At 39.2% G+C, this 26,063-nt stretch overlaps 1 protein-coding gene across 3 annotated transcripts; it reads right to left on the reverse strand.

Moving 5' to 3' along the window:
- Window positions 1-873: 873 nt before the first annotated feature.
- HSPH1 (heat shock protein family H (Hsp110) member 1) lies at window positions 874-26,063 on the reverse strand. Of its 3 annotated transcripts, none has more exons than XM_079902851.1 (19): window positions 25,784-26,063; window positions 25,314-25,696; window positions 22,681-22,738; window positions 20,446-20,586; window positions 19,583-19,705; window positions 17,308-17,407; window positions 16,031-16,164; window positions 15,375-15,619; window positions 14,519-14,747; window positions 12,815-12,921; window positions 12,448-12,581; window positions 10,024-10,232; window positions 8,269-8,400; window positions 5,707-5,844; window positions 4,696-4,821; window positions 3,240-3,347; window positions 3,019-3,138; window positions 2,638-2,799; window positions 874-1,750 (listed from the first exon to the last, which is right to left on the reverse strand). In XM_079902851.1, exons 2-19 carry the CDS (start codon window positions 25,418-25,420, stop codon window positions 1,544-1,546), a joined length of 2,580 nt encoding a protein of 859 aa, XP_079758977.1. In that variant the 5' UTR covers window positions 25,421-25,696; window positions 25,784-26,063; the 3' UTR covers window positions 874-1,543. The 3 variants fall into 3 exon arrangements, with proteins under 3 accessions (XP_079758977.1, XP_079758978.1, XP_079758976.1); XM_079902852.1 differs by lacking the exon at window positions 25,784-26,063 and having other exon boundaries at window positions 874-1,442; window positions 1,544-1,750; window positions 25,314-25,772; XM_079902850.1 differs by lacking the exon at window positions 25,784-26,063 and having other exon boundaries at window positions 25,314-25,772.

Below are 26,063 nucleotides of genomic sequence, written 5' to 3' on the forward strand. Positions count from 1 at the left end.
GTTACTTAATGCAGAATGGTTGTCTGTGGGCTTTACACTCTGAGTAACTTGAGCGCCCAGGTTTGTTCCCAACTCTGATAAATGCCTGTGCGATCTTGTAAATTACTTAACCTCGTGGGTGGTTTTGAGAATCAAACTATGTGAAGTACCTGGTACAGAGCAGCTCAACAGTAGTTATTATAATAGACTGGCAACAGGTAAAGGATGAACACCCCTAGCTGGTGAGGGAGGTAACTGCTGCACAGTGGTGGGTGGTAACCGTTACTCGTTATCCAACCTAAGCATGCAGGCCTTCTCCCCAACACTGCTTCAGTTTTGTCCTGAGACAAGATTCATTGCAGCATTATTTAGAATATGAGAAACACCTAAAGCCCACCAACATGGGGACTGGCCGAAGTGTTTTTATGTATTAACAGGTATGTCTTTATAATGGGACTGAGTACAGCAGTGAAGTTATAAAACCTGATATTTACTGATATCCCTGATACACAGAGCTTTAAAAAACAGCCTACACTACACTAACACACACACACACACACACACACACACACACACACACACACACACACACACACACACCCCACACACACCCCACCCCCCCGTGCTGACACACACCACCGTCAGGAGAGAAAGGCTGGAAGAGTTGTTTTTTTCTGGGTGGTAGATAAGTTACACTTAACTCTGTAGTTTTAAAAAAGTGCACTGTAATCCACATATGCTACTTTTCTATCAGGAGAAAGTCATTCTCATTTAGAACAGTGACAGCATATATAAGAAACAGCAAAGAAGCAAAGTTGGATTCTCACAGTTTACACCATGCTGCTCCAATCCCATTTTTAAATCAGTGACAAAACTGTTTAGAAATGACACCATAAGATGAACTTTATTTTAAAGCTCTTAAGAGGCTTCACAATATCAGTTACAAACAGAATCAACGTTTCCTCCACGTTACACCTTCACATGACACTGCACTGGGTAAGGAGAGAGAAATTGTAAAGGTTTTGTTCTGCATGCTGCTAACACATTTCACTAGCTTTTGCTTTTAGTCACTGGATTTTTAATAATATCAAAGCAAAAAGTGATATTCTATTGGACAGAATTAATTTTAGAAAGCCCTTATGAAGTCAGACTTAGTCTTGTTTATAAACACCCACACCCACACGCATGCTGAAACGGAGAGCAAAATGCAAGAAAACTACCTTGGCGGAGCAATGCTTGAAGAGTTTAACCACAGCCCTCTTGAATACACTTTATTTTCTCCAAAGACAAAAGTCAGTTTCATCCTCAGTGATGCAAATGGTAATACTGCACAGAAGCTTAGTATGAATTCACAATTCCACAGGAATCTGAAGTTACCAAGGCAATTTTCCCTTTTAGGATCATAAAGACTACAGACTTAAGCTTTTTCTTTTTCCATATAATACACAAAATTTCTAAACATCCTTAAAAAAGAAAATATAAATAGTCTCAGTATGTCATGTAGAATCACATACCATGGCAAAAATATTTTATTAATTGAAGCACTAAGTCAGTTTAATGTCACCTAGTCCAAGTCCATATTGATGGAACTCTTCTCGTTAGGGTAACATTCTCCATTCTGATGTGGAGGTTCAGCACTGAAATTGTTTTTGCCTTCTAAGTCCTCTTCCTTTTTATCAGTACTCGGGCCGTTTGGAGTTCTTTCCAGTTTGGGTGATTCAATTTTTGGTTTGGGTTGTGTTACAACAGGTTCACACGTGTTATTCAACTCCTAAGAAAGGCAAACAAAACTAATAATCAGACTAACTCCAGTTCATTTTCAGTTACTTTCCTACATACCCGGACCAGTATTTTTAACCACCTCTCAAATAACTCCATTTGCTCAACGCATTTGCCCAAACTATAGCTTGAAGCCTGATCAAAAGAGATGTGAATATTCTTCTATGGTATGTCAGGGACTTACTAACTACTCACATATTATTAACCCATTTAATCTCACAGCAGTTATTAAAAGGTAGGAATTATCATCCCCACCTACGGAGGAGAGGTTAAGTAACTTAACCTCAGGAACAGAAAAAGTAGTGAGCAAAGAGCTGGAATTCAAGCTTATAGCCCATGACCTCAAAGGCTCATGTTAACCTTCACTGTGTTTGAATATTCTTCCAGGCAGAAAGCAGTTCCTTGGTTTTCTTCCCAACTTCCTTCAAGCCTCATGCGCTCAGCAAGGCCTGCCCTGATGAATACTGACCTGGGTCCCTCTCCACCGCCCCGAGTTTCCTAATCCCTTTTGACTGTTTTCCCCTCGGCACTTAACACAATCTGATATCCTTCCACGCTTGTTTATTGTCAAGTCCTCCTCACACCGGCAGGTGACTTCCATTCTTTGTACACTGACAGTTAAACTCCTAGAACAGTAACTGGCACATGGTAGGGGCTCAACAAATGTATTTGTTGAACTAAATGAACAAATGAAGAAACAGAAGTTTAACAGAACTTACAAGGTATTCCACATTTTGTAATGTCAATAACAAACTCAGAAATCTGGTCCTGGGATGAGGTAAAAAGATTTAAGCAAAAACGGCTACGTTCAAGGTTCAAAGGATTGCAACCAGAAGCCCTAAGAAAACCCAGCAGTACACACCAGACAATGCCACGCACCTTTATTTTCGCTCTAATTTCCTGAGCACGCACGACGGGATCCTGATCGAGACTCTTTTTAGCCTGAGCGTTCATGATGTTATTCATCCACTCCATCACTTCATTAACAGACTTCTCCACCTTTTTCATTTCAGACTCATCAATATGGTTATATTTCTCATCCTAAATGGAAAAACTTGGTCATTCTGTAGAATTAAGTGTATTTAACAGTAACATCTAACTTGACCCGATTTTCCATGAAGTTCACGTGTACCTCTGGTCTCACACACCAAAACCCAATTTCTCACTTAGGAACGAACATTTGTTCACAATGAAGGTTCCTCAACTTAAACACGAGCTTGTAAATCGAGGGTGGCGTCCTCACGCTTTACAGAGACTTACGTTGCTCCTGAAGTCAGCTGCTATCTTGGCGTAGTGCTGCAGCCTCTGTCCTAGTTCTTCAAATATTTTGGGCCGTTCTTCAGCTTCTTGAAACCGGACTTTAATTGGAGTGCCAATTTTCTAAACCCGAATGTAATAAATTAGTATTTGTCATAATTGTATTTTAGAAGTCTATAATCTGAAACCCAAGTACTGCTTTCTAGGGGGAGAGAAGGGCCTACCATTAATTCCTCCAACTTGTCGACATACGTCTGCTTAGCCTGGTCCTCTCCTTCTTCATAGAGCCAGTTCTCAGTCTCTGTGAGCAGCCTCAGAAAATTTTGATGATCCTACATACGCAACACAAGAATCAGTATCAGTGGCAATCTTACTTTAAAATAGTCAAAATAGTCGTCCTCAGAAGTGTTACACATCAAGTAGCTCATTTCATTTCTAGGAAGGCACTGAGTAGCTGGATTCTCTTCACTGAAAAGTATCAGGGAGCGTTAAACACTGCATTATTAGCGCCATACAATATTTTACAAGAGGGACTGACAGTTATTCTTAGGCCATTCTCTCTTTTACACAGGGATATTTGAAAATTTGTGGTAAAATGCTCTTATTGACTTATAACACTGTATTTCAGTAGTCCGATTTTGGACAATTTGTACACTGAAATGCGGTTATAGAATCATAGGGACTTTCCTGGTGGTCCAGCGGTTAGGACTCCGCGCCTCCACTGCAGGGGGCGTGGGTTCCATCCCTGGTCGGGGAACTAAGATCCCACGTGCCTCGCAGTGCAGCCAAAAAGTAAAAAAAAAAAAAAAGAATCATCTTCCTACTCTCCAAAACAATTAGGTCTCAATTAGTAACTTTCTACTCACTTCCACAACTACCAAATACTGAAAGGAAAACTAAACAAGTTGACAATTCAATCACTGAACACACACGAAAGCCATTCCTAACAAACTCACATAAAGTATGCAGTTATACTCTGGCTTTAGGAGCTCTAGCTGGTTTGGGTCATCTCTACCTCAGAATCCCAACCATAAGAAATCCAGCTTCAGAGCTGAGAAAGAAATACAGTACAAAGTAGCCTCAGGATCGTGGGACTAAACAGACTCCCAGTTTACATTCTCCTAAGTCCAGAATTAACTCCAAAGCCACTCGAGATTTCTAACTGGCCAGTTTTTCTCCAAGGCCCATCTTTCACAAATGAGCTTCAGGGATCTGCTTAGAGCCATACTGCTCCTGGGAGCTGACGAAAGCCTAAGGGGAATACTGGTGCCTGATAAACTCTGGAATGACTGGATGAACAAGTCTTATGGGATAAAGCAATGACAGAGAGCAACCAAGGCACCAGAGTCATAAAAAAAAGTCTGAGGCCTTTGAAAGCAAGGATTTTCTCTTATTTATGTTTCTAGGCCACAGTAACTGTGATGTCACAGACTATGAATAAAAGTGCCGAGCGGTTCTTTCTTTGATGGTAAAAACTCAACTCAGTGGATAAACTAGAATAAAATGGCACATCACTAGTGAGCCTCTCCCTCCATGACTCTGTTTATACAACTTCTATTTCAAGCTGTTTTGTTTTCAAAGAGCTCAAGTTACATAATCTAGTAGAGGTTTAAACGTCAAATTTGATATTAAACACTTCATAATGAGATTATCTGAATAAAAACAGAGCCCTAAACATACCTGCTCACATATAAATTTTTCATATGGTCCACACAGCTTGTCCCTGAACTCGTACACATATTCCTCCACTGCGTTTTTAGCATCATTTCTCTCTTTCTCCAATTTATCCTGCATTATCATCTTACCCTGTCAGGAAAACAGAAGAGGTTAATTCTAGTCTTCTGCTACCTGTAACTATATTTTAACTATTTAGATTCTGGAGTTAACAAAATCAAGGATTATATCCAAAAAAAAAAAATCAGTCTTAACAGTTCTAATTTATACCTTATAAAATTCTTCCAACAATTCCTACAAAGTTCTTCATTTTCTAAATACACAGAATGAGTTTTTTTTTAAACATTTTATAATAAATTACATAGCTTTCACATTTCAGATTTAATACTAAGGAAAAAACCAATCTATTGCTTTTATACAATTTTGTTTTCTTTTATGTAGTTGCTTGGTCGTCTCCTACTGGGATTAATACTGACCAATGTGTAACAGCCACACAATTCTGCCACCACATTTTAAAATCAAGGATAAATACATGTACTTAGAGTCTATTTATTTACCAAATATAAACGGAATAGAATTATTAAATTTCTAAATACAATGTTCCCATCTCAGTAAAAGAAAAATGAACCTCAATTATTTCATATATGTAGACTACAAAGAAGCATAATGTATTTTAACAGAAATATTCAGTGTGGCCTGAGATACCAATTGTATCGCTCTCTGGGCTAGAAGATATTAGCACCCGGTTTCTTCATAAAAACTTGGGCAATCAATTTTATACCAAGCAGAATGATCTATGGTATAGATTTCTTTAATAAGGTTACAAAAATATAAACAAAACTTGCTAAAAACAATTTAACTGAAAAAACCATTAGTTTTGGCTTCATCCTATCCCTAAAAATTGTATAGACTTATGAGATATGAGAAAGAATTATAGCCATTTATCTACTAGAAATATGCGTAAAAGGGCCAAACTAAACACATTCCAAAATAAAAATACGTAAATGAAGCACTTACCTCTGTTTCTATGTACATGTTAAGAAGGTCCTTCCCTAACTGCCAGACCAAGTTGGCTTCAACTGGCAGCTCAACATTCACTACCTTTATTTTGGGTTTTTTAGCTTCTGGAGGCTGGTCAACTTTCTTTTCATTAGCCTTGGGAAGAGGGGTAAAAAAAAAAAAAAAAAAAGGAGAAATTCTTAAACAGTCCTTGAATAACAAAAATCTCCCTATCATACTGAGGACTCAGGAAAAATTAAAATTCCTAAAATCATAAAATTGGAAGAATGTATAAGAGATCATCTAATTTTCCACTCATGCATTTTAAATCAGGGCTGCAGTTACACTTAAACATGCCACACTTCCCTAAAAGAATTCACCAGGATATTTTTCATTTCCTATTAAATTTAAATTTAAACTCTCCTGCTAAAGCTTTTCTTCATCAGTCCTTGCTTTCTAATCCCTTTAAGCAATGTTTGCGACTCCAAAAAGGCAAACGTATTATTATTAAATTACCACATCTTTAAATTATAGCCTACAATCTAATGTTAACACCAGATGGATTTTGACCAACTACTAAGCATGTTAGGATCAACTCTATTCCTGTAATATATATATTTAAGGCCCTATATCCCAGCATTAAATGTGCTTTAATTACAATTATCACTACACTGATGAGTGCCTTTTAAAATTTCCTGAATTTGGAAATCACGTATGCACACGTATATGTCTATATATACACATCTCCTTATTTCTACTATCTGGCTTTGAGTCATACCACTTCTCATTAGCAACTCTGCAAGGTCAAAAGATTTTAAAGTCTTAAAATGGAAGCAAATGGAATGATGTAGCAAATGCTAAGTTTATTGTCAGTTTTTCCAAAATATGTAAATACAGGGCTAAAGAAGTATCTCCTACGGCCTTGAATTTTCCAAGCCTTTCATAGTGTTTTCATTTCTGCAGGTTCCTATAAGCACAAATGACAAAGAACACAATTTAGGAAACTCAGCTGTAGGACAGATTAGAAGATAACCAAGGGTTATGTAACGTGTACCCTGATTGGCTGAGATGGTAAAACAGGGACAAGCCCACGAGGCACAACAAGCACCGACACTGGGGAATTTCGGGGAGTTATGAAGGATGTTAAAATTCTAGGCTCTTTATATAAGAAACTGGGACTTGAAAGAGGTTCAATGGCTTGGCTAAAATTATAAAGACAGAGACGGGACGAGACCGCATGTTCCCCAGACTTCTGTTTCAGCGTTCCTTAGAGATCACATGTCTGTGAAGTGCTGTGAGCTGCATCCCTAGCAATGATCTGGTCAGTCAGCCTGCAATGTCCATGTCTTCTTCTTCCCTCTAGTGCACGAGAACCCCCCGATATTTTGTGCATGCTCTGGGGGCATAAAACACAGAAAGAAAAATGACACCTACACCTGGCAAAACACAGGAGTGCAACAGATATCTGGGAATCAAATGGATGACAGTCACATATATGCAGGTTAAGTCAGGATAAGACTATCTAGCCGAACAAAATTAAACCAACTACTGACAAAACCAACGTATCACAAAACGGCATTCGACATGGCACAGACGAGGAATCCTCCAAGGGGGTCTGTGGTAATGTTCCAAAGGGTTTGACACTAGTGGTCCCACTGACAACTAAGAACGTAAGATGCTACCCAGTGTCGTGCTCTAGACAGGTACTAAGACCACTGGCCTAAGTCAGTTAATGCTCAACGCTAAGCGGTGAAGGGGAGGGATGCTGAAATTAAGGAGCCAATCACTGCAAAGAAAGCAATGCTGCTACACCATCATCACATGCCTCTTTAACAGGAGAAAAAGGAGGTTTCCAGAAATCAGAACCAGGACCTGCAGCTCATATCAGGGCCCCCAAGGGATCAATCAGGGCATGGGAGATTAAAAACCAGAACCTTTTACCAAGTGCAACGTGCATTTGGACCCCAAGGGACAATTCTGTAATTCATGTGAGGGTAAAGAATTCTGTCCTCAGAATGAGAGAAAACCAAACTACTAATGAAAGTTAATGATTTACATCCCACCTGCACAAAGAACAAAGTTCTGCAAAAAGTGCCGATCTGGGATAACAATGGAAACTTATTACCAGATCATCATAATTAATTTATATAAATTTGACAGGTAATTTGAGAGGAGAAAAAAAATTTACTAGACTACTATAGCCCGCGTCTTTATCATTGGATGAATCAAATGGAAACTAATCACACAGCACCAGGACGTATCTGTTTCAGGTGCTCGCAACTGCAGATACTCTAGCACTAGAGAAGACAACAAAAGGTATGCATTCGCCTCCTGTTGCTTGGAGCGGCAGTTATTGAAGGGAAGCTTTCAGGTCTAAAAAGCAGGATACTCAATTCCCTCAGCTGAGGTGGAGTACCTCTAACTGGTTTTAGTTGGAAAATATAGAAAATTATCAGAAAAAAAACCCTACATGGAATACGATAACCTGGTGCTTGCTCTTGAAACTGCGGATTGAATGATATCATTAATGATCACATGTTGCAACACTGTCTAACGGAATGAACTGGAAGAGTCACTCACTTTGTCAGCATCTGGGGTTTTGTTTTCTTCTGAGGGAAGTTCAGGTGAAGGGGGAGACTGTGAGGTTTGACGACCACCAGTTTGTACCTGGGGCTGTGTTCCAGCTTCATTGTTGTCTTGCTGGATATTTTTCTGAAATGAAAGCCCAGGCACAAAGGATGTAGAAAGCAGGTGTACTTGTATAAATTTAAAAGGTTATCGGGCACCAAACACAGTACACTCAATTTCTGAAATCTTAATAGGTGGTGGGGGGGAAAGATGCTGATAAAAGCATACAAACACAAAGTACTTGAAAACCTCTTAGATACTGTAAACCTGTAAGAAATTCTTTGAATGATAACAGTTAATGTAGTTAAACAAGTAGTAAGCGTTTTGATTGATGTGATGACAATCAAGAACTCTCGTTCAAGAAGCTTCCATCTAGCCTTGTACAGATATTAACTCTCAAAAGCACAGGAAGCAGATTTCCTCTAGGCCTCTCTCCCAGAAACAAGCTCCCAAAAACCTAATTTCACAGCGGCCGTCACACATCTCGACACATCTCCATTTCAGTGAACTGAACAATTACATAAAACAGCCGACGATCAGTTATCTGGGGGTTCATCACCTCGGTTTAGAGAGACGCAAGACCCTCTCTGTCCCCACTTTCTTTTCGTGATCCAACTATTTACACCTCAAAAACTCCCAGCATAAAGAACAAATACTACATGTTAATAGACACCTCAATCCCCAGTAAACCAGTGCTTGCTATGATCTTTTCCCACCTTTGCGAGAAGCCTGAAACATTCGAATTTAACTACTTGCTGCCCACCTGGAAGTCTCTCATATTTTTCTTTCAGAGTTTCAAGATCCCAAGGCAGACACTGAGATATCCAGAAGCAAGGCACTCCTGGTGTATGTATATCCAAAAGGTACTAAGAGACTGGAGACAACAGGCATTAGAATAATGGTGTCTGTAGCCTAATGAGAAAGTATGTGGCCCTGGTCATTTAATTCATTACACTGAAGTTCTTCTTGATGAGAACAAAATGAAGGCTCAAATGCTAATGTTCCTTAAATGTTCTAGGAACGATCATAGTTATAATACCTTCTTCACATCTGAACTGAAACATTGTAACTGCCTACACCTCTTCATTTAAACTATTTCTGATTATTACCCAGAAATGAACTATAACGGCTCATCTATTTGAGTTTCCTAGAATTCTTCTGCAGACCATGTAAAACCAGCACTCATGCTGCCGCGGTCTATCTACATTAACATCGTGGACGGTAACAACTTCTGTACTCCAGGCGGACACTTCGCCTCCTCCCTCCCTAACACAGCAAACCGTGTAAATAAAAGCAATAGGTTCTAAAACGCCAAAGCCAAATTTTGCCATACGATCAAAAAATAAAACCAAAAAACCCCAAAAACCACAGCATTAATATTTGCTATGTATTTCACTAAGTAGCTCTTGTATTTAGTCTTTTTTTTCTTAATCATCAGTCGGCATTTGATTTCTCAAATGGCCTGTGTCTTTAAACGAACAATTCAAAGAACCTTTACCCACTCTAAATTATCACATGCCAGTTCAAATAAAGCTATACAGAATTTAGTCACAGTTCACGAACTCCACGCTGTATATTACTGTCCAATTAACCAAAATTTTAGTCACAATTAAGAAAAATATATTTTAACCCTTCCCTACCCATCTCTTAGCGCTTAGAATTAAGTCAACTATATATTCAAACTCAAAGGCTTACCCACAAACTTACCTCGGCGTCTGGGTTTTCTGATGGCCTCTGATTCTGACACTCCATGTCTGCTTCGACAGAAGACACTTCGTTCTCCTCAGCTGGGATTTTCTCCACCATAGACGCTGTAGATATGGTGAAAATGCCGTGCGTATTGACTCGCACTTTGACTTTCACTCTAGATTTTTCTCCATCCTTCTGTGCCGAAACATTCTGAACTACGAAGCGGCCTAGACCAAAAAGAAATTGACAACTGCAGAACTGAATCTAACTCTGTCAAGCAAAGGCTATATATTGCTATTCCAAAATCTCCCCGTTTTCTCTACCGAGTTACATTTAAGCCCTTTAATGTATACTATAAACATAACCTCTTAAAATAGACTCAGATGTACACAGTCTAACTTATCATACTTGGGATTAGTTTTAATATGTCATAAAACCTTCAAAGGCAAGGGCACTCTTGTGACTTTCTGTTGAACACTCCGACACAGACACTGTGTGAAGGCTGACGACAAGCTGTCCCCGCTGCCTCCTACCCTATTTCTCCAGGTGAGCACAACCTCGACATGGAAATCTCAAGTGTAAGGCAGATGATATCGAGCGCTTCCTGCATTCTGATTCTGTAGGGCCTTTCCCGGGAATACTGTTTTTCTGACTGAATGATCCAAACATTTTCCTATGTTTCAAATAGGAGAGGTGAGCTAAAACCTGTATCAAAGCCTGAAATTATCATGCCTTATAGAGCAGTTCCAGAGCATTCCTGAGTAGGAGTTCAGAGTGCTGACTCTGACCCAGACTCTCTGGGCTTGAATCCTGGCCGTGTGACCTGCTGTAAGTTACTTTATCTGTGCTTTTGTGGTCTGAGTTGACAAGTGTTTTACACTGAGGCACTTATAACTATGGAACCAAGGGCTAAGTGGTAGTTATCACCTCCACCAACAGTAGTACTGTTACTACAGAAACCAGTAAACAAAATTAAGTAGTTTGAACCTGTTATGTGCAGAGCACTATATGGGATTTAATAGCCTTGTAATTAAGTGCTGTCTACACAAACACACAGAAAGTTAGATTTATTTAGTAGGTCGGTGAAATATACTGGAATAGACCTTCATTAATTATCAAATCACGAGGTTCAGGAAATAATTACCAAAAGATCCAGTTAAAGAAACAGCATTTACTAAAGGGCATCCAAGAAGGCTCACAGGAGAGAGAGGTAAGACGGCTCTCTAAGTCTGTGCAAGCTTCTCGGTTTTGGCGATAAAATGAAAACTGCGATGCCATGCTAAAGAGCTTAGATTTTATCCTCTGCACAATGGGGACTAGAATGCAGCCTGTCAAAATTTTAGTCTATATTCAATGATTTTCTTAAATTATCTATAAATAAATTCATAAAAGCTGTTTTAAAAAATAAAAACTCCCCTGTGTCAGAACACTTTTAGTTTTAAGTACTAAGAAAGAAAACACAACTGGCCAGGTTAGACTCCTTCAAACAATTTCATTATGAAATGGTGTGGGGCAAAGGTGAGCCCTGAAGCGATCTAGCAATATCGGCAAATTTTACCAGTAGCCTGGGAAAGAGACACGCCCATTGAAGAAGATGCCTGTAGCTCTCCCACATTTTCAGAGTTAACTATGGGTCAAAATAGATGGCTAGTGTCAAACCTCCCCAGGAAAAATGTAGCAATAAAGATGTATTTTTTTTTTTAAAAAAAAGATTACAGTACAAAGGTACATTTGAGAAGTAGCTTCAATGGTTTCCAAGCCAGGTTTTAAGCAATATTCTGCAAGTAACATTTCACCCAGAGAAAAGGTTAATATTAAAAGTAGGTGATAAGGCTTCCCTGGTGGCACAGTGGTTGAGAACCTGCCTGCTGATGCAGGGGACACGGGTTCGAGCCCTGGTCTGGGAGGATCCCACATGCCGCGGAGCAACTAGGCCCGTGGGCCACAACTACTGAGCCTGCGCGTCTGGAGCCTGTGCTCCGCAGCGGGAGAGGCCGCCATAGTGAGAGGCCCGCGCACTGCGAAGAAGAGTGGCCCCCGCTTGCCACAACTAGAGAAAGCCCTCGCACAGAAACGAAGACCCAACACAGCCAAAAATAAATAAATTAATTAATAAACTCCTACCCCCAATATCTTCTTTAAAAAAAAAAAAAACGTAGGTGATAAAGTATAGACTGTATCAGAAAAGGAAAAATACTCAAGTGCTCTTATATATATATACACTTGGAAGCACCAGCAGAGCACCAGCAAGTCATTGCATCTCTATAGGCCAGTTTATTCACCAAGAAAACAAAGAGATTTTCCCCATCACCATTATTCCAAAATGAAAATGTCTTCACATGGCATCGTCCCACTCAACATTGCTAAGAACAGAAAAAATGTTTAAGTTTGCACACTGACTAAGTCAAGTCTTCAAAAGAGTAATTACAATGAATTGCTTACCTATTTTTGCTTCTGGATATGGAACTCCTTGAGGATCAGAGTAGAAAGCTTCCAGCTCAAAAGGCCCACTTCTCAAGAAGGTGAGCACTTTGGAGAAAGGAGCAGCATGGTTTCTACTGAACACTTCATGGACGCTAAGAGGAAACAAAGGCATTCAGCTCAAGTGTTCAAGCTCGCTGTGCTATGCAAACAGAATAAACACATTCTAAGAGCTGTATCAATCCCATCTCACCATTTATAACTCAGAATGAGAGAAATATTTTGGTAAGTCTGTTGTTGAAAGATCCCAGTTAATCAAACACTCTACCATGAAATTCATTTGCTAATTTTTCTTTATATTAAAATAAAGTAATTTTCTCCTACATACCCTTCGGCATCTTCTGAATCGTGACTCCAGACCAGAGATATTGGAAAAGGAACTGCATCAGTGACGGAAAATTCTCTAACTTTAAATGCTGGGGAAAGGATCGCACACTTCAAAAAAAAAAAAAGAAAAAGAAAAAAATTATCATGAGCACATGAAAAATTTCACTCAGCTTTTAATATAAAAATCAATTCAAGCCCGCCTGCCACAACTAAGGAGCTGGCAAGGCACAACTAAGGAGCCCGCCTGCTGCAACTAACACCCAGCGCAATCAAATAAATAAATATTAAAAAAGAAAAAAAATCAATTCAAATAGAACGGGTAGGTTTAAATTCAAATTCGAAATTGCTTACAGTGTACGTGTCTTAAGCATAAGTGATTTATCTCCTAAATACTACGGCAATCACTAGATATAAAGATAAGCAGTACAATGAATCTTAGGCTAGCAACTGTTAATTAGTAAGTTTCACAGGGGCTGAGGAAAAAGCACTGGTCTTTCCAGAAATGCCCTGCTGACAGCAATTTTAATTACAAGCTGTATCACTTTTGAAAGTGTATATACATCCAAACAGCTCTGTCCGCATTGCCTTTCAAATGTCTAAGACTGAAAAAGGGTAAAACCAAAATGTGCCTATTTTCAAGTAATTTTAGGAATGAAGGAAGCGATGGTCAATTCAAATTTAGGGTAGACAACACCCAACAGACCAACCGGTGGATTTCGACTTGTCACATAAAAATGACTGAACAGATGACTAAACTAAAAGTCAGTAAATCTCTGACTCTGTCAATAGCACAGGATTCTTCAGAAGAGAAGCCAAAAGAAGCTCTACTTCTACAGAAACTATAAGCTTCCGAAGTCCTGGGTGATTAAGAGTCAGTGAAGGAGGCGCACGCCACTGTCAAGGAGGAAGCAAAGACAAAACCCCCACAAAACATGAGGAATCTTGATGATGCAACGGATTACAGGCAATAGTCAGCATCTACACGTTCTTTTTTAAAAGTTTTACACAGTAGTCAGTCTAAATACTTTTCTGTAAAGAAGCTACTGCTTTGTATTAAAAAAAAAACTGTGCTAACTAGATCAAATTTAAACAAATTAACTTAAAACTTTAGTTAAAACTACTCAGATTTGACTCTAATATCCTACGTATAAACCAATACTAATTTTTTTGTATCAGTAACTTCTAGATTTTGTGCTTTTACTTTGCCAAACTTCATGCCTCTGAGCTGCCTCCTTATTTGATAAGCTACAATCAGTTTGGAGGGGGAACAGCTATTTCATCAAACCACCTGTTCGCTAATACTCTTAACCCTGCAAACTTTCCCCAAATCAATTCCTCACTGCACCAGACTGCCGTTCCCCTGCCCTCCTTGGTGCTCTGTAACAACCGGCACCACCACACGGCTACTCTGCGCTCTACAGCCGTGTTTTCTATGATCCCCTCAGAATCATGCCTGTCCCTAATCCCCAGCTTGAGAAACACTAGCTCTGTAGTTCTTTGAATCTTAAACTTCCTAAACCTTCCAATACTTGAAGCAGATCCTGTGTCCCCACGGCCTCACGATTTGTGGAAATGTAAGTAAGCCCCTTGTGGTGTCTAACTGGGCACTGGGCTCTGCTTTCTCTGTGACACCACCTCGATGAAGTAAAGCAGAAATGGTTCAAGGAATGAGCCCCCAGAGGGAGAAGGGCTGAGAAGGCAATACCTGTAGTGCACACCCTCTGGCCACTGCTTCATCTGCGTTGAGCGTCGTGCTCGTATCTTTTCCAAAGAATTTGGCAATTTTTTCTTTCACGGCTGGGATTCGTGTAGTGCCTCCAACTACCTCCACAGCACTCACATCTTCTACTTTGAGCTGAGTTTGTTCCAGCAATGAATAAAGGGGAACTTCTATCCTTTGCAGGAGCTCAGCACAGAGTTCTTCAAACTGTGCCCTTGGCAATTAAGAGGAAAACTTTAGAAATCTTTAGAAAACTTATCTTAAGGCCAATATCCTGTCCTATTTTTTAAAAAATAAGTCTTATCCACCCAACATTTTTTTTTTCCCCTCAGACACCCTGAATTCCACATGGGCCAAGTTCAACCATACTGTAATTTGTAACTTTTCTTTTTCAAAAAATATACAAAACAGATGCAGAAAGGGCATGAGGAGAAAATCAATTCGACAGGTATTACTAGAAGAAATCACTTTTATATTAAGATTTCCATTTTATTCCTTAATGTTTTAGATGATCCCGTTTTCATTACTTTGAATATTTCCATTCTCTTCAAAATATTTCTGCAAAATATTCTGTGAAACCATTATTGAATTACTGGCCCAGAAATACTAAAAAGTGAAAATGAGCCAAAAGACTTCACTACGAGGGCACTGAACACAGATCTTCCTAAAACCCTCTTTGCAGAAGCAACCCTAGTTCTAATGACGTTGACAGTCTTTCCAGCAGGTACGGTACAATCCTGAAATGTGGGCCAGGACTCACAACACCACAGCTAGAACTGACACGTGGACTACAGTTGCAGCAAGAAGTTCCTTCTTTAATCTGTCAGAATTCAAGACACACCTGTTCATCTTTCCCGAAACATCTTTGTCATTCATAAAGCACTCGATATTCAGTGGTAGGTCCGTGCTGTTAGAGCTCATCAGCTTTTTCAATTTTTCACACTCCTGATACAGACGAAGGAGTGCTCGAATTTTGGATTTTGCGTCCAACTTGTACTTAGTTTTAAATTCTGCACAAAAATGTTCCACTAACTTTGCATCAAAGTTTTTTCCTCCTAAGAAAGGATCAAAAGCTGTTCCCAGTACCTAATTTAGTTAAAACAACAAATAATCTGGTTATTTCAATCATATTTGCAACTAGAGTCTTAAATATTGCTATTCAAACAACCAAAGACTCCTAGGCTCAAAATTTCTATTTAAACTACAACATGAAATCCAAGTCAGTAAGGAGACGCGTAACTACAAAATCCAAACGAAATGTTAAGTCTCTAAGATGTCTTTAATTTTAATGATTACATGGAAGATAACCTTAAAAAGCTTTTCTTTCCTGAGCAAGAAGCTGAAACGATTACATCATCTTTATGGAGGATCAACCTTAGGAACAACTCTTGGCTAATATCTTTACCCCAAACTTTTCATTACCTCGAAGAGCCTAAAGTAATGACAATTGTCACACATGTAATATTTGGGTCACTTAGTTCTGATTTATGACTTTACCTTCAATTTTCCCTTGTTAAAGGCACAGGCAGACACTTGAAAAGCTGAATGTCCCATATCAACAAAAACCACTACTCGAGGTTTCTCATCCAGGCCTGGGAGATCCTGCTTATAAATTCCATAATTCAAAGCAACTAAAAAAAAATTAGTATGTTTCGATTCTTTGGTTCACATTTTCTTAGGAATTTCATTGTTACCAATGTAATCACACATGCAGGAAACCTGACTGTACTTCCATTAATTAAAAGTGAACATATTTCTTTTATATCTGACTTCATACTTTGTCCCTTTCTGATTTTAGAACAATGTTCTATCACTTTTAAATATATGGAGAGATGTGACAGAGAGGACATACGTAATGCAAAAACAATGGCATGTAAACCACGTGTAACCACACACAAACAATATCAGACTCATTACACAATACTTACATTTTAACCACAACCTGCTAGGAGACTGCTTATCCAAAAAAATTAAGAATTTAATATATAACTACAGCAACTGCAGGTCCTACCAATTAGATTCAAGGCAAATAAATGATCTATCTTAAGTAGTCTGTGTTAGCTTTTTCTGAATTTTGAAACCACTGTATTTCTAAATACGTATACTTAAGAACACACCTTTATCAATACTTTAAGAGTTCTTAAAACATCTATTAAAAACATACTAAACAAAGCCTTATTTGCTTTGCCTGAATACACTACATTGTAACTGACTTTGAGTCCATCTGTAATCACAAGAAGCTGATACAAGGTCTAAGAGGAGATAAGTGAGTGTTTTGCTCCCCACTATATCCATTCCTACCAAGGTGCCTGGCAAATCACACAGCTTAAATTAATATCTGATATAAGATGAATGATCAACTCCTAACCACATACAATCGGAAAGCATATGAGGGAAAAAAAAATTTAAGCTAAATCAATAGTCAAGGTAGTTGTAAAAGCCAAAATCATGACGTTTTGGGAAAACTTGTTTCTTAACTATAAAAACAATGTAAGGAAATAAAAAACTAAATCCAATACAACTAATTTAAAGGATTAAAAAATTTATATACAAGAATTTCCTAATGAAAACAGATTCATATATTTGAAAAAGTGCCAACTTCTCATTAAAACAAGCATCTGAAAGGCTAGAATTTTTGCTTTCAAATCTAACACGTTTTTTAATAGGCTGTGTTTCTACACCTACATGAAAGTGTTTGATAACAGGACCTGGTGTGTCTTAACTTTAGTTTCGAAAGTATATTAACTGCTACACAAAAACAGTTTTCTTCTTACCAGCTGTCATGTCATTCATGAGTCTCAAGCAGTTTAAGCCAACAATTTGTGCAGCATCTAAGACAGATCGCCTCTCAGCATCTGTGAAGAAAGAAGGGACCTGCAAACAAGAAGGGAAAGAATCTACCTTACCTAGAACACACAAAATAAAACATACAAATCCCTCACAACCATCTGTAATCAATTCACAATAGTCCAGCTAAATAAGTGCCTAGTCAAGTCACAAAACAGAAAAAGAATAAGTTCTTTAACTTTCAGAAACAGCAACTACTTTTGAAAAGATTGCCCTAAAATTATAAGTATCAAATTTATTAGAACCAAATTTTAACCTGAAATAAAAACTAACCAGGAGTATTCGTAAGACATATTAACAGTTACTTAAATCTAACAAAAAGCTTTAAATTTAAGAGGATGAAATACTATTTCCAAACAAGTCTTAAATTTCTTTTGGAAATTATTCTGCTATGTCAACATTAAATGTAATTAAACTATAAAGACTACAGGAACTTAAAGATAATACAGCTAATTCTAGCCTCTGCCCTTTAGTTTGCTGTTCGTTGGTTTTAAGCATTAATCGTTGGGGTACCTTCTAATTCAGTAAACCTGTTCAGATTACAAAAATGAAACTTTTTTGTCAAAGTCTGTTGATTTTTCTAAGAGGAAGAAGAACAAAATCAGCTCAAGGGATAAAGTTTCTTACGGTGTTGTGTTCTAGCTAGATGAATTCTTCTGATTGCCTTCCAGGGCAGCACTTTAACTAGCACATTCTTCCAGAAGAGCATCTAACAATACATTCATATAATCACTTAACTGGAAAGTACCTAAGAGAAAACTTGGTACAGTGGCTTTCGCATTTTCTCCCCAAGTTACCTATAAATGCTTCAGAAAGAGTGACAAGAGCGAAGGTGGGTCTCTGCTCACCTTTCAAATCAGAACACTTTCAGTTTTCCATATTAGGTTATTTAAAGAGGGGGTGGGAGAGGAAGGAAGGACCACTGACTTATAACTTAATTCTTTAACTTTACCAGAGATTAATAGCATTTCTCCAAGCAATACCCAGACATTCCTTTAGTAGAACACCTTCTGTCTTGCAAGAGAAATTTCAGCCTTTCTGCCTCTCTTCTTGCATATCCCAGGATGCACTGCCATAAAGGCTTCTGACAGGTCTGGACAGGCCACCCTGCCAAATAAAAGATGACTTTTCCCCATAGCACAAATTTGCCACAGAGAATAATAACGTTGTAGAGGGTGAAAATTGGTACATAAGGACAAAAAAATATTTAGCTAGTTACAATGGCTTGTGGCTGTCTAAAGGACCACAGTACAGAAACAGATATACACTAAATCTGTACTACTAAACTTTCATGTGGGAGAGGTGATGAGGTATAAAATGTATGTAGAGGATCCTTGGGGCAGGGGAAGTGACACCCCGTCCTATACAGTCAGTATAGCCTGGTTGCAATCTCCAGCTCACCGTAACAGCTGTTCTGAGACATGGGCTAGGTAGAAAAGAGATAGTGGGAGAGATCAGAGTAGCTCTCTTAATTAACTTTAACTACTTAGAAGAGAAAAACAGAGAACTATGTCTTCAAAAGAAGAAGGAAGGCCTCTCTTTTTCCTTGTTTCTCTAACCTCAATAATGAACACCTAATCTTATTTTAATGTATACACTTTCCCCCAGATCAAATCTTTACCTATAAATCAATTAACATCATATTTCCTAATCCCTTACATAAACGAGGGAGTGTTAATAAATCTTAATGTAAAAAAAAAAAAATGACTTCTGTCCATTACAAATACTCTTTAATAACCTAATTATCAACTGTCCATTGAAAGTAGTGGGCTTGCCAATGCTAAAAAAAAAACCTAGGTTTTGTCACTACTGGTAGGTTACATTTTAAAACTACTTATCACCAAGAACCAACTCTCTGGTTCTCACGTGTGGATAAAATTCTGAAAAGCTCTCGTGTAAGTATACAATTGCCTCTCAATACATCAACTAACTTTAGAATATCCTCCAATTCGACCAATCAGTCTGTATTTTCAAAAAGCCTGACAGGAGATATTGACATGTAACACCACTCAAAAACCTTTGCAACTTCTGGCTAAAATCACCACCCAAACCTACTATGCAATGCTGCTGAACACTATGGTATAGAGTGCAGCAGAATTCTGATCTCTAGTAGTAGGACAGCTTTCACACATTCAATACTAAAAAGTAACATGAAAAAGGCAAATTAAAATAAAACACGTTGCCTTGCCGAACTCTACTTACTGAAATAACACAATCTGTTACTGGCTTCTTGAGGTTGTTTTCAGCAGTTTCCTTTAACTTAGTCAACAGCATGGCTGTTATCTGTTCCACACTAAACAGATGTTCCTCATCCATGTACATTACCTGTATTGAGGAAAGAAAATGCTTTAAATACTGTAGTGCTAAAAGTTACATGCTAATAATATTAACTTACAAACATGATTACACATTCTCTTCCAGAAAACCTTTACTGTTATAACTGTTTAGAAAAGAAGAAGGAAAGGAAAGGTAAAAGGAAGAGAAAAAGGGAAAGGAAAGCAAAGCAAAGAAAAAAAGAAAGATTCTTCCCCAGAGATGAAGAGAAAAAAAAGCTGGGGCAGATTTTTCCCCTATCCAAAGTACTAGTCAAAGTATTATAGAAGATAGTAAATTTCCACTCTAACTGAAGAGATGAATCACTGGGATAAATATTATTTTGTGTAGATCATAAGACAGGAATGCCTCTGTAGTTTAAAAAAAGATTTCTGGTTGTATTACACTGTAGCTCTCCAAACAACTGCAAATGAGCTGTATTGGAACAGACTTTTGTTTGATATGACAACACAATTTAGATTTCTTTAAACACCATGAATTCTAAATTTTATAATTGTCAAGACGTTATGAGAAACACAAATTAAGTTACAGCAGTATATACCATTTGAATAATTTTCAAGGATGATTTAAACATAAACCTATAGTTTAAGAGAGACTAGATAAAAAATAAAAGACCATGTTGTCCAAATAAGGAAACTGAGTTACATGTTTATTAAGAATTAAGTACTTTTCTCTGTAGATGAATTAAACAGTTTCCTAGTAAGGAATCTAAGATTGCTCGATTATATTACCTTTATTCCAACTCCACCATTTTTCATTGGAACCAGATCATAACTTAAGTTTTCCTTCTCCTTTTGAATGAAGGGGTCATTGAATGCTCGGCCATGAAACCTCTTGAAATTAGACACTGTATTGTTTGCATGAGTGATTTGCTGCGGAAAAAAAAAAAACAAACACTGAGATTTAAATTGTTTTCTAATTTCAACACCTATTAGTACTTACAGCAATTAAAAAGAAAGTCACTTGTACAACTCAAATCAGAGGGATATAAGTAACCTTCCCCAGAGCCCTGACTTTCTCCATCAATGAATGGACTTTATTCTTTCTCCTTTTCCTATAGAAATGCCAGGAGGGAGGCAGTGAGAGGGATACACACAGGCTTCAAAGTCTGCAAGATAAAAACTCAGATAGTGAAACTATCCCTGGAGCTCTGAACAAACCCCAAGAACTGTATGTATCACTTTATTTCATTCCTTTTCTCCCACTACAGTTGTTTTATACCTAATGAATAAATGAAAAAGGATATTTAGAAGCACTATAGTCTGGTCACATTTTTTAAAAAAAGGAGTTAATTGTTACAGTAATCTATTTGTTGAGTCGCTAAGTGGCCAGGGTAAGTACTTTGTGCCACAAAATATATTGCTTGCTACTTTTCCTATCAATAGCATGGAATGTTAATTATCTATACCAAAAAGCAGAAAACGCAAAGATAATTCAAAAAGTTTCTATGTGAGGTAATGCTTTCAACTGCACGTACATATTTTTGATGATTAGGCTCTGGATATACAAGTCCCACTTCATAGCATATTTCACTCAAAGATGTCAGCAGTGGGAACCTTATTTAAAACACAAAAATAATTAAAAGATGAAAAACAAAGACTTCTAAAGTTACTAGTTTGAAAATACCAAAACCGTTTACTGTGTACTTCTTTCTCTGATCTACTTCTTTTAAAAAGAAAAATATAGCTTGGCAACACTAGTTTTCAAATAATATGGAATATTTCAAACAATGTTTAAGTACTAAAATTCCTTGCGATTATAAAACCGAGAGGACATATGTCTAGTAATCTACAGGCTAGATCTAAGCCTCAACAGATTTTCCTCACATAACCACAAAAATGCAGTGGGATCTCAGGTCCGGGACATCAGTCTTTTCAACGGCCACATTTGGGGAGGTTGTTACTTCACTAGTGTCTCTCCCCTTTGAGCAGGTTACTTTGAGTGGGCACGGCCATTTCTCTTCCCTGCTTTGTTTTTTTGCTCTTTTGTTCCTCTCTTCCAACTAGCCATAATATAGTACTCCAAGGTTTAGTTTTCTTTTTTTAGCAATACCATTTTCTGTATTAAGAGAATTTTTTCAACTTTTTTTTAAACTAAATAAATCAACATGTAACACTGTGTAAGCTGAAGGCATACAGTGTATGTTACTTTGATACGTTTACATATTGTAACAGGTCTGCTTTCAGTCCCTTTCTTAAGAGCCTCTCACAAAAGGGATTTTCATATTTCATATTTATTTATTTTTCTCCCCGATCCCCAAAGTTCAAATTACAATGTGAGTCCTAAAGGGAGCCACATAGGTAAATTTTCAAGTCCCATTAATATGTAAAATTAATTCCAATAACTTATTTAGCCTAATTCATCTAAAATATTGTCATTTCAGCATGCACTTGATGTAAACAGTTGATGAGATAGTTTATTTCATTTTAGGCCTGCAAAAGCACATGTATTTTATACTTCACATGTTAATTCAGATCAGGCACATTTCAAGTGCTCAAGGGCCACATGTAACAGCGACTCTACAGGCCAGCACAGGCCTAGACGACAAGTTCTCCTCGTACTACCTTAATTATTAAGTAACCTGAAAACACTTTTAAACAGAGCTTCTTAGAAGTTCCTTCCATGAAAGGAAGCTTTTAACTCTTAAATGCGTATCATGAGAAACTTCACATGAAAGAACTTCATGTGTCTTGTTTTTAAGTTTTAAAAATTAGATACATTAGAAGGTAGGAAAGTTATTAAAAATTAAGGTTGGAAAATTAGAAAGTTAAAGGTCTTATTCAATAAAACAAAAGGAAGAGAAAAGAAAAAAAAAGTATCTAAGGGCTCATAAGGAGTATCTGCGTTACAATTCTAAAACTCAAAAATAGATAGGCTTAGGTATTTCGTATTTTTGTATGTCTCTGAGATTTTACTTTTAAAACTTCTCTCTTAAAAAATGATCAGAATCCTCTTAAAGAACATACCTGATTTTTGGCTGCAACTCCAATTGTTCTGTTTTTTGATCCAAATGATATGACTGATCTAGAAGAAATTTTAAAAAACCATGTTTTACAAATGTTAAAAGCATAAATGTGGAGGTTTTTAACTGACAAGAGGAAAATTCTAACATAAATTTCCTACCCCCAAAAAGGAAAAAAATATCCTACCCATTCTAGGGGAAGGGGGCACAGCACAGCACAACTTTGGACTCCAAAGCTTTCGTCAGCTGCTTAACTCTGAGAATCCAATCTAGGTGGCAGCTGCACCCCACCCTGGCCCCCACTCCCGTCTGCTCAAGGCTCAGAGGACACTTTCCAGTACTGCAAGCACCAGCATAATTCTCCAGGCCCCAATTATCAGCAAGTGGACATTAACTGTGAAAATGCTTTGAATAGTTAGAGTACTATTAACTCGGTCCTAGCCACGATTAACAAAATATGGTGTAACTACTTCGCAGTTACCAACTCCATACAAATCTAAGCGTCACTATCATAGCTATTGCTGTCCTGATATATCATCTGACTCTTTATGATCAAAGGTTTTTAGATAAACGGAAACAAGTGGGCCTAAGCTATGCTTCCGGAGTTTAAACGCACAAAAGAGGGTCCTATACAGAAGACTCTACTTGAGGAAGCCAAGCAAAAATGATGCTGAGCAAGTACCACGACAGAACCAAGTATAAATGCTGAGCAAAAGGACTGAATAATCAGTTACATTTTAAGTCAGCTCTGAAGAGATGAAGTGACTTGTAACTGTTAAACAGCCTTCTGAGCAATGGAAATGGAATGGTAGCACGGAGCAATAAAGTCTTGTCAGAAGGATGAAAGTGAATTAGGTTTCAGATTACAGGGCAGGTAGGAATAATGGTGTGATATGAGCAAAATGGGAACACACTGAAGGCATTAAATATCAAGCTGAATCAAATTTAAACTTGCTATAACAGAGACATCTTAGACCTAGATTATCTGAGCAGGTGCTAAATAGCATCTTAACAGCCAGAGAACTGCTGGAGCAAAGGCTAGAGCTTTAAAATACCTTCCAAAAACAGAACAGCACTCCGAGCTCAGAGTAAACATACAGTTGCGGAACGAATTTACTCATTTTCCAAGAAGAGAATCAAACTAATTATACTAAACAGAAATTAATAGTAGCCAATGCAGTTGAGTCAAACATCTATTATATAAAAAACATTAAGGGAAACTCCAGTACTGCCCTTGGTTTACATTTTTGAGACACACCTGTCAGCTTTAGTTTCACAGTGGTCACTATAGCCACATACGTAATTTTTCTCTACTCTCCCTTGAACAACTCTTCTTCCTTTTACTGGACCAAAGAGAACAAAGATGTAAACTGCACCTAAGCATGAAATCCTGAGATACTATCTTCTTTCTTACTATACTCCGATCAGAGCCCTTCACACAGCTAAACTAAAACACTGTAGCTTTATAAAGAGGTTGATGCACGACATGCTCTGTGAATAGCAGTCTTCCCAACGCTACTGATACTGTCAATGTCTGGTTATCTTCTCACTTCCCTTCACTTTCATAAATGTTCATCTGCACTCAAATAGTGATATAAGCCCAGTCATTTCACCTTTGGGCTCGATGTTTCATTCTATGATTTTTATCTTGGGATTAAGGCACTAAAATACCTACACCATTTTCCCTGAGAAGTAAGCAGTTGTTTTTATCAATGTACATGCAGGCATGTTTGCATACAACATATTCAGAAATTAAGACTCCCCTCCAAAAAAGTTGCTTATTAAAATGTTACCCTTTGCCCACCCCATGCTGCTGTAGAATATACCATTTAATTCAGTGACAACATCCATCCTCTAGAGGAGTTCTAGCACCAAAGTGTGCAATTTTTCTTTTCTCTCATTTAAGCCGTTCAAAATTAAAGAAATTGGAACACGATTTAGGATTCCTCTTTAACGGCTTTCATAAAACGAGAAAAAAGGACGTTTACATCTTTCACAAATGATCCAAGAGTGAGCAAGAAAAGGTAGATTCATCATCAAAGGAGTGATTCTGTGGTCGCTAACTACAATCCGCCCGCTCCCTGCACAAGAAGCAGCAGACGAGCTCTGGAAGCTTCCAGCTCATTTCGAGATTCACAATGCGGAAGAAAAAGCTCGGCAGCCCCAGCTCTGCGGTGCGCAAAGACATGCTCGGAGGGAGGGGGACGAGCTGGGGGCGGCTCGGCCAGCTCAGAGAAGCCGGGTGGGGAAACGGGGGCGGTCGCGCAAGGAGCTGGCTGAAGCTTCTTGCCAAGAAAAAGGAGCGAAGTCTCGGGCTTGCCCGCAGACCGGCCCCCAGGAGGGAGCCCGCCAGAAGGGACGACCCCGGGGGACTCGACTCCCGGGCTTCTCTTGGCCCCTCGAATCCCGGAGACCCTTCTATCCGATTCGCGGCCGCAAGCCCCCTCCCCTACCCGGCGGCTAGGCCGCCGGCATCCCGACCCTACGGAGGGCGCACCGCTCCCCACATCGCCCTTCCTTCGCCCCGGCGCTCCGCGGCCAGCCGCAAACGTGGGGTCCCCGGGATCCGCAGCCCCCGCCGGCTTGCTGCCCTCGCCCCAGAACCTCCCCCCAGCGCCCCCGCAAGCTCCCACTTACGGGGTGCACCGGTCGCTGAACTCGTTGGCGATGGTCTCGATGCCCCCGGCCCGGGCCACCGCGATGTAGCAGCTCTGCGAGCCCACGTCCAGCCCCACCACCGACATGGCCGGCTCTCGGTCCGCCTCCGCTTCGGGTTGGTCTGTGTCCTCCGGCCGCCGCTTCCTGCCCCGGCTGCGCGCGGCTCCCGCGGGGTCCGGTCCTGTCACGCGGACGGACACACGGACGATCTGCCGGTCTGGCACCGCCGGATTCCCGGGGACAGTGGCGGCTCACAGAGGAGTAACCACGGGAGAAAGCTGCGCTCGGTCTCCGCAAGTCGTTCCGCAGTTCGGGCTGCCTGCCTGGATATTCACCGGCTCGCTCACCAGCGTGCCGCTTAACTACCGACCCGAAAGAGAAGATCCCAGCGTCTCAGCCTTATGTATCGTACTGATCGGAACTTTCCAGAATCTGCGGCATTTACTCACCGGCGCCTCCACCGGCCCCTCCACGTGCCACTTCCGCTTCCTTCTTCTCGAGCCTTCTCGAAAGATTCCACCCAATGGGTGACTGGTCCCTCTGGGGACGGCCGCCGTTGCCATGGCAACAGGACAGCCTTTCCGACGCTATTGGCTCAAACTGGCCAAGCTGACCCGCCTACGCCCCGCCCGCCCTAGCCTGAGGCTCTTTGCTGTCTTAATAAAACGGGCAACGAAGAATGACTCGAAAAATCGTAATCTTCGTTATTTACTAGTGGGCGATGGTATC

This window comes from Stenella coeruleoalba (genome assembly GCF_951394435.1).
Source record: "Stenella coeruleoalba genome assembly, chromosome: 18".
NCBI classification, from domain to species: domain Eukaryota; kingdom Metazoa; phylum Chordata; class Mammalia; order Artiodactyla; family Delphinidae; genus Stenella; species Stenella coeruleoalba.